This window comes from Pteropus medius, unplaced genomic scaffold, assembly GCF_902729225.1.
Source record: "Pteropus medius unplaced genomic scaffold, Ma_sr-lr_union100, whole genome shotgun sequence".
Taxonomy (NCBI): Eukaryota; Metazoa; Chordata; class Mammalia; order Chiroptera; family Pteropodidae; genus Pteropus; species Pteropus medius.
This window is the reverse complement of record NW_024349798.1, coordinates 17003796-17018880: the sequence shown is the minus strand read 5'-3', so window position 1 is coordinate 17018880 and position 15085 is coordinate 17003796. Positions and strand designations below refer to the sequence as shown.

Below are 15085 nucleotides of genomic sequence, written 5' to 3'. Positions count from 1 at the left end.
GGTGATCCAAGAAGTCAGAAGCCAGTTTATCAGCGTCAAACTGCAAGGGTTTAGCATTTTTAAATCCTTGTATTTCTTTATGAAGGTTAATTAAATCTAAGGATACATTAGCATTGTGCCATATTCCTTTTAAATGATATTTTACTCGATCCCAGTCATGACTAGTCTCATTATATCTTTTAGATGTGACACAGATCCAATGATACTCCATATGACATTCTAGTTGAGATCTAATTTTTAGACCCTGGATTTCATCACCCAGGTATTCCACTGTCTCATACAGAGCATCTAACTTTTGTTCTCATTTTCTATCTATATTTTCCTGTGTTCCCAATGCTAAAGTAACATTTCTAGACAAATCATTGACATAATGAGCAGTTTGTACAGTTTGTGTAAGAGCCACCGCAGTGGTAGCAGCAGTAGCTATAAGAGATACAATAGCAAGTATTCCTGCAACAATTAACCCAATTACCCTCCTTTGTCTGCTGAGGGCATTATTGATTTTTTTCTATCACTTGCAGGCCTCGGTCAGAATACCAAGGCCCAGTAATGTTCACTGGAATCATGACAAAAGATGGTTGATGCAATACCATGACAACGGTGCCATCAGGCACTGGAGAAATACAATTAGACAGATTACAATTTTCATAAGTTACTTCAAACTGAGTCTCATTCCAGGTAATGTTAATTGCTCCTGACAAAAGAACCTGGGGAAAGTTGACACACGCCTGTACTGCTTTACTCTTGTCTATCATAGTGCCATTGCCCTTCTCGTACCCCTTTATCACATTCTGCATGGCAGCCGCCAGTTTCCAAAGGTAAGTTTGCCAATGTCCAGATTCTAACTGCCACAATCTGGCCAAGATTTCTGTCCCATATTTTAGAGGTTTTGACCAGTCCAGAATGCTATGATTTGGACCACCTACATTATATCTAACAGGCTTCTCTTGATAACACCTTTTCCATAATATAATCTTATTGGTGGTTCTGTCTCCCTTGCCACAGGGGCAGAACTCCCATGGTGCCCCTTGGGCAGAATTATCTACATGTCCATCTGGTGCTCCCAATCGCACCACTTGAGCGCCTTCAGACTAAGATTTTCTTGTGATATTCAGGCACCCTGGAGCTGTCCCATTAGCCACGAAGCAGATGGGCAGCCCAACTCCAAACCAGTGTAGTTAAAAACCGCGCTCTGTCTGATCATCCTTCCCATAGATGGCATGTCCAGCAGGAATGTGTTGCTCACTTTCACAATGACCTCAGGTCCTTGCCACATTGTTGGATGTAAGAGAGGTGGGTCAGGAAACTATGCCCAGTAAACTGCACCCTCAGCTGTCATCGCCAGGCTCAGCAAGATCAAGGTTAGGGTCATCCGACCGGGTGTCTGGTAGAGCGGCGAAACAGACCAACTTCTCCGGCAACCACCTGGCATTTTCTACATCCTGTGGAAAAACACAAACATGCCCTCGTCCCCATATTAATACCGGGTTGGGGCCATGCCGATTAGTTTTGAGCATCAGAAATTCAGTTTTTTGAGCATCAGAAAGAATTTGTGGAGAAACAGGGCAGGTCTCCTTTTTTATTTAGTTTTTTGATTTTTGAGGGCATTACGGCATCTTTTTGCCATGTTTGTTCGACTAGTCAGATAACATTTCCCACATGGACTTTTCCAGCAGGGCAGCAGCCACAGCAAGTCTTTTCGTGTATGAGGGCCCAATATCAGAGCACAATCTGACATAATCACTTAGGTCTCCTTTCTTTCTAAAGGATCTGATTGCTGCTTGACAGGCAGAATTTGCATTCTCATAAGCCAGCTGTTTTACCAGCAGAGAACTGGCTTCCAGGTTCCCTAAAAGCCGTGAAGCAGCCTGCAACAAGCGTGCCACAAAGTCCTGGAAACTCTCATCAGGGCCTTGGCGGATCTTAGACAAATCTTCAGTTGGCTTCCCTGATGGGGGCAACTTATACCAAGCCCTTATTGCAGCGATATTCACTTGAGCATACGCTCCAGGATCAAAGGCCAGTTAATTGGCCAAAAGGAGGTACGGGCTTTCCCCAGCAAGCATGTCATAAGTAATTGGTATATTTTGGCCCTGATTAACCTCCGCGGTAAATCTGCACTGTTCTGCAAACTCAGATTTCCAAAGCAAGAAGTCTCCCCCAGACAAGCAAGATCGCGCCAGCTGTTTCCAATCCTCAGGGAGCATAGCCTTTGCAGATAACGTTTCTAACATTGCCTGGGTAAATGGAGCAGTAGGCCCATACTGCGCACAAGCCATCTTTAACTCTTTCAGCTGCTTAAAAGGAATCCCTCTATGAGTGCCCACTAGGTTTCCCTGCTCATTATTTTCCTCATACACTGGGTAGGTTAAATGATATCCATGAACATTTTCCCCTCTCTCTCTAGTGGTGTGCAGCGAATGTTGTAAGGGTGATCTCTTGGGTGGGATAGCAGAAAGCGGGCGCGGCCCAGGGGGCCGTTAAACCACTGCAATAACAGGAGGTGGATTAATAATGGGAGGGGGCATAGGACCTCCAGTTGGAGGCAAAGGCTCTCTATCAGGAGCTGGCAGATCCAGCCAAGGTTTCCATTGGGACCCTCCCTGCTGCTGTGCTGTCTGCTGCATCTGCAGCTGCTCTAATTGCACAGTTACTGCGGCCAGCGAAGCCTGTATCTGTTTCATTGTATCCTCTAGCGGATGTTTCTCTTCCTTTTCTGAGGTTGTGGAGGTTTCCTTGGTAAATGCCACAAAAGGCAGAGGGTCCTCCTCATGATATCGGGCGGCTTCTTCTTCTAATTGAGCTGCATCCCCTGGGTCTAAAGGGTCTTCCTCATCCTCATAAAAGAGGGAAGTAAAAGGCGCACCTAAACCTTCATCAGGCAGTGCTGAGGGCTTAGTTTCACTTTGGTTCTCAGTTGTGCTCTTTCCTTCAGAGCTCAGTTGTGCTCTTTCCTTCAGGTAGTCTTAGGGTCCTGACCTCCCTGCTCCTGCCACTTATCCCTCTCATGTCGGGGGTCTAAGCAGTCTCGGACTAGGGTCTACAACCCAAAAGTGTCCACCGGGACCTTACCAAGCCCATGAACATCATAATAATCTTGCAGCTTTTCCCCTACCCTTTTCCAGGTTACTAAATCAACTGTCCCTTACTCCGGGGACCAAGGGCAAACTTTTTCTACAAAATCTAAAAATTTGCAAAGCTGTTGCTGTCCTACCCAAGCCCCGCGAACGCGTAGCATATCCTTAAGCATGTGCACAAAAATCATACGGCTATTTCCGTTGCCCATTCTTGTATCTCCCGAGTACTCACCGCACCCTCACTTTATTTCGGAACGTTCCCTTTATTCAACTGCGGTGTCCTTCACTGTATCCCCCGTGCTCAGGTTCGGGCGCCACTTGCCAGAGCCAGCCGGCTGAGGTGAACAGTACCTGAGGCGGGGAGTGAGGATTAAAGAAAAGGCAGAGACAAGAGATAGAGTCAGGAGGGCGTACAGTGAATACTGCAGCCCCGAGTTTATTTACAACACACTACTTATAGCATCGCAATGAGAAAACAGCAGTCACAACCCAAGGTCAGCCAAATTACTTATCCTGCAAAACAATGAAGCTCTCACAACTCAGAACTCTCTGCTCTGCGATCGAGCTCCCTTCTTGGAAGATACTGAGTGCTTAAAATAGTTTAGTGCCACTTATCTCAGAGCTCGCCAAGTTAGCTCGGCTCCCAACACCTATGTCACCTTAGTATATTTATTTAAAAAGATAAGCGTCAAATCTTAATAAAAGGCCACTGATGCAAAGACTCAACTGATCGTTTACTTAATATTTAGGCTATTTGTGATCTTATCAAGAATAGTTTTGATAGCATTTGTTAACGGTGTACTCAATTCACTCCTGTTTATAAAGAGTCTGGATTGTGTATAGAAACTTTTCTCTTGCACGTTGGATGAAAACATATGAAAAAATTCTGAGCAAATGGCATACAGGTGGTGCTGGTATAGCAGAAATGTGGTGGCTTAAAGGATCATTCCTTAGAAGGCAAAAGATTAAAATATGGCACTTTTTTCAATTCACTTTCTAGCTGGCGCTTATCTATAATGTAAAAATAATGGCCAAAATTAGTGACAATTTTGTGACCATAAGATGACCATAAGATGAAAGCTATAAGTAAGAGAATGAGAGAGAATTTGAGAAGTTGATGATGTACATTTACCACTGTGTCACAGGGATCTTCACTTTGGATTTTCTTAACTGAGAGAGAAACAAACCCTGTCAATTTTAGGTGACTACTATTTCAGATCTTTAGTACTAGGAACAGAGTAAAATTTCAAACATACACACACATATACATATATGCATACCTTTTAATATCTGCCTATACCCTTCAACACATGGTTAAGAAGGAGTTTCAGTTGATATTAAGAGTTTGTCATAATTTTTCAAAACTTTTTTACAACAAAAATGATTGCTACGAATATTTGATATCACATGTATAGAAGTCACATATATTGAATTTAAGCTATCCAGTTTAAAATCAGATTTGACATAAAATAGCCCTAAGCCCAACACTAGTGGGAGCTGGCCTCAGTTCTTGGCTTGGTCTCTTGAGGCACCTCCAAGCACAACACACAGGTGGCAGCCATCTGTGGATTGTGTGGTGATTCTTGCCAGGTGGCCCCAGGAAGGGCACAGCCTGAGGCTGAACATGCCCTGTGGTAGAACCCTCCAGGTGGCCCAGTAGTTAGTATACTCAGTGGCTGGTTTCAGATTGAGCCTGAGCATGACCTAGACCTTCATCCACAAAATATACACACAAAGGGCAGACAGAACAGGCACCAGAGCCCTGCTAAAGCAAATCCTGCTCTATAGGGTCAGCCCCTGCACAATAGCTCCTCTACTGTAGCCATGGCTAGTCCTTACAACAAATCAGATTAAGGGTCAATCCCTCCTAATGATGTGCAAACAGAAAACAAGGCTCAACTATGACAGGAGGGAATACACAACCCACACCAAGAACACACCTGGAGCACCTGGCTCAGGTGACCAGGGGGACTGCACCACGGGGGCCCACAGGACACCTACTACATACGGCCACTCTACTAAGACCAGGAGACTAAGCAGCCCTATCTAATACATAGAAACAAACAGAGGGAGGCAGCCAATATGGGGAGACAAAGAAACGTCTCAAATCAAAGAACAGAACAAAGCTCCAGAAAAAATAACTAAACAAAATGAATGCAAACAATCTATCAGATGCAGAGTTCAAAACACTTGTTATAAGGATTCTCAACAACTTGGGAGAAGAGTATTTTAACAAAGAGATAAAAGACATAAAATTGAAGATAGAAAACTAAACAATGAAACAGATGGAAATGAAAAATACCATAACTGAAATGATGACTACCTTAGGAGGAACCAACAGTAAATTAGATTAAGTAGAAGACTGAATCAGTGTTTTAGAAGATAATGTAGCAGAAAACACAAAATTAGAATAGCAACAAGAAAAAAGAATAAAATATAAGGATAGTTTAAGGAGTCTCTGGGACAATGTCAAGCATACCAATATTTGCATCACAAAGATACTAGAAGAAGAAAGAGAGGACAAGGGATTAAGAACATATTTGAAGAAATAATGACTGAAAACTTCCCTAACCAGGTGAAGGAAATAGACATATTAGCCCAGGAAGCCCAGAAATCCCAAACAAGATGAACCAAAAGAGATCTACACCAAGACACATCATCATTAAAAAGACAAAGGTTAGAGATAAACAGAGGATACTAAAAACAGCAAGTGAGAAACAGTTATCTACAAGGGAGCTCCCATTAGACTGTTGGCTGATTTCTCAACAGAAACTTTGCAAGCCAGAAGGGATTGGCACAAAATATTCAAAGTGATGCAAAGCAAAGATCTACCACTAAGATTACTCTACCCAGAAAAGTTATTTAGAATCAAAGGAAAGACGAAGAGCTTCAAAGACAAGAAAAAACTAAAGGAGTTCACCAACAGCAATCCAGTATTATAGGAAATGTTAAAGGAACTTCTTTAAGAAGAAGGAGGGGGTAAAAAAGAACATAAATATTAATAATAAATGTCAATAACTATGTACTTATCGATATTCACTTTAATGCAAATGGATTAAATGCTCTAATCAAAAGACATAGGGTCACTGAATGGATAAGAAAAGAAGTCCCTACATATGCTGTTTATAAGATAAAATGACACAGACACTGAAAGTAAAGGAATGGAAAAAGATATTTTGTGAAAAAGGAAATGAAAAAAGCTGGGGGCGCAAAACTCTTATCAGACAAAATAAATTTCAAAACAAAGGCTATAACAAGAGACAAAGAAGGATATCACATAATGATAAAGTAATTAATCCAATATGAAGATATAAATTCATCTAACATAGGAGTACCTAAATAATGACACACTAGACTAGATGGATTTAACTGATAGTTTTAGAGCACTTAACATCAAAACAGCAAAATAAACATCCTTATCAAGTGCACATGAAACATTTTCTAAGATAGATTGTGTTAGGCCACAAAACAAGTCTCAATATAATTTAAGAAGTCTGAAATCATATCAAGAATTTTCTCCGGCCACAATGGTATGAAACTAGAAATCAATTACAAAAAGAAATGGAAAAACACAGAAACACATAAAGGCTAAATAACACGCTACTAAACAATAAAAGGGTTAATACTCCTACCCCTACCCTCTGGTAACAACTAGTCTATTGTTCTTATCAATGAGTCTGTTTTTCTGTCCTGTTTGTTTGTTGCTTTTAGGTTTATATCCCATATATAAATGATATCATATGGTTTTCAACTTTTTCTGTCTGGCTTATTTAGCTTAGTATGATTATCTTGAGGTCCATCCATATTGTCACAAATATCAGTATTTGATCTCTTCTTATGGCCAAGTAATATTCCATTGTATACATATGCCACGGCTTCTTTATCTAATCATCTATCATAGGACACTTTGGTAGCTTCCATGTCCTGGCCACTGTGAATAATGCCACGATGAATATCGATGTGCGAATATCTTTTTGGATATGGGTTTTCAAGTCTTTGGGGTAAATACCCAGTAGAGGAATTGCTAGATCATACGGTAGATCAATTCTTAGTTTTTTGAAGAGCCACCATACTGTTTTCCATAGTGACTGTACCAATTTGCAGTCCCACCAGCAGTGTATGAGGGTTCCTTTTTCCTCTGCAACCTCTCCAATGCTTGTTATTACTTGTCCTGTAGCTATTCTAACTGGTGTGAGATGGTATATCATTGTGGTTTTGATTTGCATTTCCCTAATAGCTAGTGATAATGAGCATCTTTTAATGTTTGCTGGCCATTTGTACATCTTCTTGGGGGAAGTGTCTGTTCAGGTCCTCTGCCCATTTGTGATTGGATTGTTTCATTGTTGTCGTTGATGTTGTTACTGAGTTGTATGAGTTCTTTGTATATTTTGGATATTAGGCCCTTATCAGAGGAATTGCTTGCAAATATATTTTCCAATTTAGATGGTTCTCTCTTTATATTGTCGATTTTCTTTCTTTCTTTCTTTCTTTCTTTCTTTCTTTTCTTTTCTTTCTTTCTTTCTTTTTTTTTTTTTTCTTTCTTTTCTTCTTTCTTTCTTTCTTTCTTTCTTTCTTTCTTTCTTTCTTTCTTTCTTTCTTTCTTTCTTTCTTTCTTTCTTTCTTTCTTTCTTTCTTTTTCTTTCTTTTTCTTTTTTTTTTCTTTGCCATGCAGAAGCTTTTTAGTTTAATGTAGTCCCATTCATTTCTCTTTGCTTTTACTTCCCTTGTCTTTAAGGTCAAATTCATAAAATCCTCTTAAAGTCCAAGGTCCATGAGTTTAGTTCCTATGATTGCTTTCTTTGCAATTTATTACTTCAGGTCTTATATTCAGGTCCTGAATATATTTTGAGTTAATTTTGATGTGTGGTGATAGACAACAATCTAGTTTCATTCTTTTATAGGTGGTTTTCCAGTTTTCCCAACACCATTTATTGAAGAGGCTTTCCTTTCTCTATTGTATGTTTTTGGCTCTTTCATTGCAAATTATTTGCCCATGTAAACATGGGTTTACTTCTGGACTCTCGATTCTGTTCCACTGATCTGTGTGTTTTTCTGGCAATACCATGCCATCTTAATTATTGTCATTTTGTAGTATAATTTGAAGTTGGGCAGAGTAAAGCCTCTACTTTATTCTTTTCTCTCAGGATAGCTTTGGCGATTTAGGGTCTTTTGTGCTTCCATACGAATCTGATGATTTTTCATTCTATTCTTTAAAAAATGCTGTTGGGATTTTGATGGAGATTGTATTAAATCTGTATAATGCTTTACATAATATGGTCATTTTAACTATGTTGATTCTTCCAAGAACACGGAATATCTTTCTATTTTTTTGTATCTTCTCCAATTTTTTTAAGAGTCTTATAGCTTTCATAACATAGATAGTTCACATGTTTCATTAAATTTATTTCTAGGTATTTTATGCTTTACATTGCAATTTCAAAAGGAATAATTTTTTCTGTATTAGCTTATTGTTTCTAGTAATGTTCTTGTGGAGTCTTTAGGGTTTTCTATACAGAGAATCATGTCATCTGCAAGTAGTGACAGTTTGATTTCTTCATTTCCTATTTGGATATATTTGATATATTTTGATATATTTCTCTTGCCTGAGTGCACTCGCTAGGACCTCCATTGTTATATTGAACAAGAGTGACGATAGTGGACAGCCTTGCCTTATTCCTGATCTTAGAAGGAAGATTGTTAATTTTTTACCATTAAGTATAATGTTAGTTTAGCGATTGTCATATACAGCCTTTATTATGTTAAGTTACTTTCCTTCTATACCAATTTTGTTAAGTGTTTTGATCATAAATGGATGCTGTATTTTGTCGAAGGCTTTTTCTGCATCTATTGATATGATCATATGATTCTTATTTTTTAATTTGTTTATATGGTGTATCACATTAATCGATTTGCATATGTTGAACCATCCCTGTGCCACTAGGATGAAGCCCACTTGATCGTGATGTATAATCTTTTTAATATGTCACCGTATTTGGTTCACTAGTATCTTATTTAGAATTTTTGCATGTGTGTTCGTGAGGGAGATTGGTCCGTAGTTTTCTTTTATTGTGTTATCTTTACCAGGTTTTGGTATCGGGGTAATATTGGCCTCATAAAATGATTTAGGTAGTATTGCTTCCTCTTTGACTTTTTGGAAGAGTTTGAGGAGAATGGGCATTAAATCTTCTTTGAATGTTTGGTAGAATTCACAGATGAAGCCATCTGGTCCTGAACTTTTGCTTTTTAGTAAATTTTTAAAGATTGTTTCAGTTTCCATACCGCTAATCTGTCTATTTAAATTTTCTAGTTTTTCTTGATTCAGTCTAGGAAGGTTGTATCTTTCTAAGTACTGGTCCATTTCTTCTAGATTATTAAATTTGATGTTATATACTTTTTCATAGTTTCCTTATATGATCCATTGTATTTTTGTGTTGTCTGTCCTAATTTCTCCTCTTTCATCCCTGATTTTATTTTATTAACCTTCTCAAAGACCCAGGTCTTTATTGCATTTATTTTTTCTATTTCTTTTTGTTTTCAGTTACATTAAATCTTCTCTAATTTTGATTATTTCTTTCCTTCTGCAGATTTTAGGTTTCTTTAATTCTTCCATTTCTAGGTGTTTTTTGTTTTTTTGGGTTTTTTTTGTTTGTTTTTTTTGTTTGTTTTAAAGATGAAGCATTAGATTGTTAATTTGGGCTCATTCTGGTTTTTGAGATAGGCCTGTAATGATACAAACTTTCCTATATTACCACTTTTACAGTGTCCCAAAGTTTCAATATGTTGTGCTATCACTATCATTTGTTTCTATGTATCTCTTGATCCCCGTTTATTCTACTCTGACTTAGTCATTCTTCAGTAGCATGTTGTTTAATCCCTATGTATTCCTGGTTCTTCCTACTTTCTTTCACATTTGATCTCCAGCTTCAAAGCATTATGATCAGAGAATATGGTTGATATTATTTCAACCCTCTTATATTTGTTGAGGCTATCTCTTTGTCCCAGTATGTGGTCAATCTTTGAGAATGTTTCATGTGCACTAGAGAAGAATGTATAGGCAGCTGTTTTGGGATGAAAGGCTCTGTAAATGTCAATGATGTCCAGTTAATGTAATATGTCATTTAAGGAAGTTATTTCCTTATTGATTTTCTGCTTGGATGATATGTCCATATCCAACAGTGGGGTATTTAAGTCCCCTACTACGATAATATTTTGGTCTGTTTCCCTTTACTTCTGTTAGTAATTGCTTTATATATTTGAGGGCTCCTTGATTGGGCACATAGATGTTAATAAATGTTATATCTTCTTGGTATATAATTCCATTTATCATTATGCAGTATTCCTCAGTATCTTTCTTTAACTTTTTTATTTCGAAGTCTATTTCATTTGATATTAGTACAGCTACTCCTGCTTTTTTCTGAATGCCATATGCTTGAAATATCATTTTCCACCCTTTTACTTTGAGTCTATATTTGTCTCTGGGACTGACATGCGTCTCCTGGAGGCAGTATATGGTTGGGTTTTGTGTTTTGATCCAATCCACAACTCTTTGCTTTTTTATTGGTGAGTTCAGTGCATTTACACTTAGGGTGATTATTGAAATACATGGTTTTACTATAATAATTTTATATTTTGCTTTGTGGTAGCTCAGTGTTTCCATTGCTTCCTTATCCTTGTGTTTCTGTTTTTTCTTTCTTTTTTTTTTCTTTTTTGGTTGGGTTTGTGTGCTTTTCCTCTGATCTTTCTTGTAGAGGATAGTGTTTTTTATATATATATATATATATATATATATATATATTATTTATATATATATAATTTTTTTTTCTGCATGTGCCTTATCTCCATTCTCCTTTGCGAATTTGGATCTTTGAATCCTCCCCTTTTCTGTTATTGTTGTCTAAATTTGTTCCTATGTATGCTGAATGTTTATTAGCATCTTGCAGTAGCAAATCTCTTCTCATTGTTTAAGCTTATAATAATCTGTTCTTAATGAGGATTGCACTCATCTGACTCTATCTGCCTGCTAGTCACCTTACTCATAGTTATGTATTTTTTTTTCATTTTGTTTTAGTTGAGCTAACCCTTTTCAGTACTTCCTGTAATGCAAGACTCATACTGGAGAATTCCTTCAATTTTTGTATGTCTGGAAAGGTCTTTATTTCTCCTTCATATCTAAAGGAGAGCTTTGCTGGATACATTATTCTTGGCTGGTAGTTCTTTCATTTAATAGTTTGAATATTCGATTCTACTCCTTTCTTGCTTGTAGGGTTTGTGCTAAGAAGTTGGACAATAATGTAATAGATTTTCCTTTATAGGTTACCATCCTCTTTTCCCAAGCTGCCATGAGAATTCTTTCTTTGTCATTGATTTTCAATAATTGTAATACAATGTATCTTTGTGAAGGCCTTTTTGGGTTGAGATAATTGGGTGTTCTGTTGACTTCTTGAATTCCAAGTTCCAGTTCATTTCTTAGATTTGGGAAATGCTCGTCAACTATTTGTCTGAAAATGCTTTCTAATCCCTACTCCTTTTCCTCCCCCTCGAAAATGCCTATTATTCTTATATTTCCTCTCTTGATGGTATCAGCTAGTTCTTGTATTTCTCTCTCATTATTTTTCATTCTTCGGTTTCTCTCTTCTTCCTTCTGATTTATTTGTAGTTTTTTGTCTTTGCTATGACTGATCCTTTCCTCCATTTGGTCAATTCTATTTCTCAAGCTTGCTATTTCATTTTTCATCTCTTTCAGTGTGTTCCTCATCTCCAATAGTTCTGTTTTTTTTGTTTTTGAGAGTTTCAATCTCCTTGCTAAAGAACTCATTCTGCTGATAGAGTTGTTTTTTTCCAATTCCTGAATTGTTGATATGAATTGTTTTTGATCTTACTGAGTCTTCTTAGAAGTATCATCCTGAATTCTCTTTCATTTAAGTCATGTATTTCTATGTATTTAAGCTTATTTTCTGGAGATTTTTCTCTCTCTTTCTGAGCTGCCTTGTCATTTTTGTTGTTCATGGTGTTTGATGGACATTTTCTCTGTCTGGGCATTAATAGAAGTGTATTCTGCTTTTTTTTTTTTCCAGAAAAAATGATTTATCATATAAAGGTCTCTCTTTGGCCTCTCGCTAAGAAGGCATTTTTGTTGGTTTGTTTGTTTGTTTTTAGTTTTCAATAAGTGGCATATAAGCATCTTGTATCCCTGCTTTATATAAAGTCTTAAAAATGCTTTTTTTCCCCTAATAAAAATTAAATCATGCTTGCTATCCTCAGTCTCAGTCCCTGTCAGTTTTTGCGACAGTTTCGGTAGCATTTTGTCAGATTTCCCTGGTGCTCTTCATTGTTTGGTCTTGGAGGATATGATAGGAGCATCCTGTGGGTTGGGGGATGGGGACCGTTGCTCAGCCTTGCATTTTGCAGCTGTGGCTGGTAATAATCAACCGGTGCTTCTCTGCAGTACCCCTTTCTCTGCCATCTCCACTTCTCTGCTTTCTGCACTGGTCCCTGTGCACTGCCTCTGCATGAAGCTCACAGCTCTCTTAGGCAGTGTTGCTTAGGGAACCTGCTGCACTTTCTCCTCTCCCTATCCTCCTTCAAGGAGCTCTGGCTTCAAGAGGCAGCCTCTTTGTTTCTCCCAGTTTACTGCTCGACTCCTGGGGTTCTGATTTGTGGTAGCTCTTATTCACAGATTCCACGCTCAGATGTGCTGGTGTGCAGTTTGGATGTTTTTGTTGAGTGTTCAATGTTCAGCTTATTCAAGAGAGACATTAGGACATCTCTCACTCTGCCTTGTTTGTGACCAGAAAGACATTTTAATTCATGACTTAAAATTTCCAAAGGAGACACATGGATACAGCTGTGGTGTTCACTTAGAAACTCAGAGGAACTTGATATGCACATCACGGAGCCTGCCACTTCTGTCTCAGGGCAGAATTTCCTCTGTGAGCCACTATTTTTAGTGTGGTAGACCATGTTTTCAATCAGAGAAATACTGAGTGGTCCATCCACAGCAGGCTCCCAGAGCACTCTACAGTGCTCCAGAGCACTGCAGAGGGGCTGTCGGTGGGTGATGTTACTTTCCTAGGAGACACAAACAGTGGAAGTGTTACCCAGCCAGGACATTTGGTGTGTTCCTAGGAAAAATCAGGAGTCTGGAACCTGATAATAGTGAGATTTGTGTATTTTTTTTTTTTTTAGTTTCCGTGTTTAGTCTAAACAAATTTTTAATTAAATTACACAGCAGTTTATATGAATAATCACATTGGCTTATTTTGAAAATGACACCTCACGCATTCCTAAATATCACATGTAATTGGTGATGCAAATAGACAACTAATGGCAACAGGACCCTGTTTAGGCAGAAAGTCTTGAAAGCATGTATTATTCTTTTGTATCTGACCTCTCTCTTAATGGAATTTAGACAGATGCTAAGATGTAAATACTCACTCACTTATTTGACTCTCAGCTATGACCTGGGCCCTTGGCATTAAAATATTTGGTATCAGACTTTAATTTTAGAATGAATCAACAAAAGAACTGAGAATTTACACATCCACTAAAACAAACAAACAAAAACAGATTAAGAATGATAAATAAGAATTTATTGCAACAGCAATAAATTCACCAAGTCCCCAGAGAAGCCCATCACTGAGATAACCACGGTGTCTTCACACAAATTATTCTCAGGAATGTATTAAAATTAGCTTATGGTTGTGGCATCTTCAGACCTGACTGGCTACAATTTCTGGAGAGTCTACAAGCCTCCTACTCTTTTTAAATATATAATTTCTGTTTAAATTGTACTGAATTTATTTCTGTTAAAGAATAACTTTATCTCAGCCAAGGACCTTAGCTAATCATATTTCAGTTCCCATTCTAATTCAGTTGGGAACCTTGCTAGAAAAGAGTAAGTGCTAGTAAGTACTTGGTCACTGATATTAAGCAGAAAAAGTCCTATTTTTTTCTCAAAAATTTAAACTTAATTTATACAATATGAGGGATATCTTCTAAGAGCAAGGAAAACGTCCTTTTCAAAATAGTGCTGTATAATTATACTTGATGAGACTATACCCTATCATATAGTAGGACATAATCAAGTCTTACTCATCTGCCATTCCAAAATCAAATTTTATTCTGCTACTGAAGAAATTTCTAAATGTTCAGTTGATTTTAGTTTTAAAACATCCGAATTCATATAATTTCATATAATATGTGCATCTATTATTTTGGAATAAAAGATAATCATTTTGAGTCCTAACCATCAGTAATCCATCAATATCATGAGTTAGATAATTCAGGGCTTCTTACATGCTCATTATACCTTCTTTCATCCCATCTGTCCAAAGAGAATGAAAAATATAGCAGAATATACTCCTGGAAACTTATAATCCCCCATCCATCATGCATAGGTGTTCTGATAACCTGCTACTGATGGCGAAGCCTTTGTAGGTGAGTGACTGTGCACGTATACCTATTAAAGATGTTGGCGCTGAGAGGGTCACTCCAAACCAACTTCCCAAAGCTTGTTCAGTAGAATTATGAGAATAGTAACTGGAAAACACAATGAACATAACAGTAAATATCATGAAAAGTATAACAATAGCTACTTGGGATATAAACTGTGTGTTTTACAGGGTGATTGAGGCGTGGCTCAGGTGGATTAATCTGTATTAATTAATGAGCAATGTGCCTTAATCCTTTTATGAAGTAACTCTCCTTTAATAGTCCTTTTTGCATATTCTCAACTATAAGTAATTATTCTGCAGTTGAATACACCTATAAATAAATTACTTATTTAGGATTCATCCCTCTATTTCCAGGGTCCCTCTCATGAAAGATGTAAACTTGTTGCATTTACTTTATGGTGTAGTAAGGACTTCTAATCTCTTGCAGAAACTCTGCCTAATATCTATATATATCACATCCTCTGAAAATCAGGAAATAGAAGAACCATTATGTACTAATTAAGAGAAAATTGTAATGGAAATAAAACAAAAACATACTCTTGAATAAACCCAGCA

At 37.6% G+C, this 15085-nt stretch overlaps 1 protein-coding gene across 1 annotated transcript; it reads right to left on the bottom strand.

Annotated features, from left to right (window-relative positions):
* Positions 1-1637: 1637 nt before the first annotated feature.
* LOC120620522 (endogenous retrovirus group K member 10 Gag polyprotein-like) lies at positions 1638-3286 on the bottom strand. The gene is given in 3 exon segments (XM_039885587.1): positions 1638-2336; positions 2487-2837; positions 3215-3286. Coding segments are annotated over 3 exon segments (1122 nt in total).
* Positions 3287-15085: the final 11799 nt, after the last annotated feature.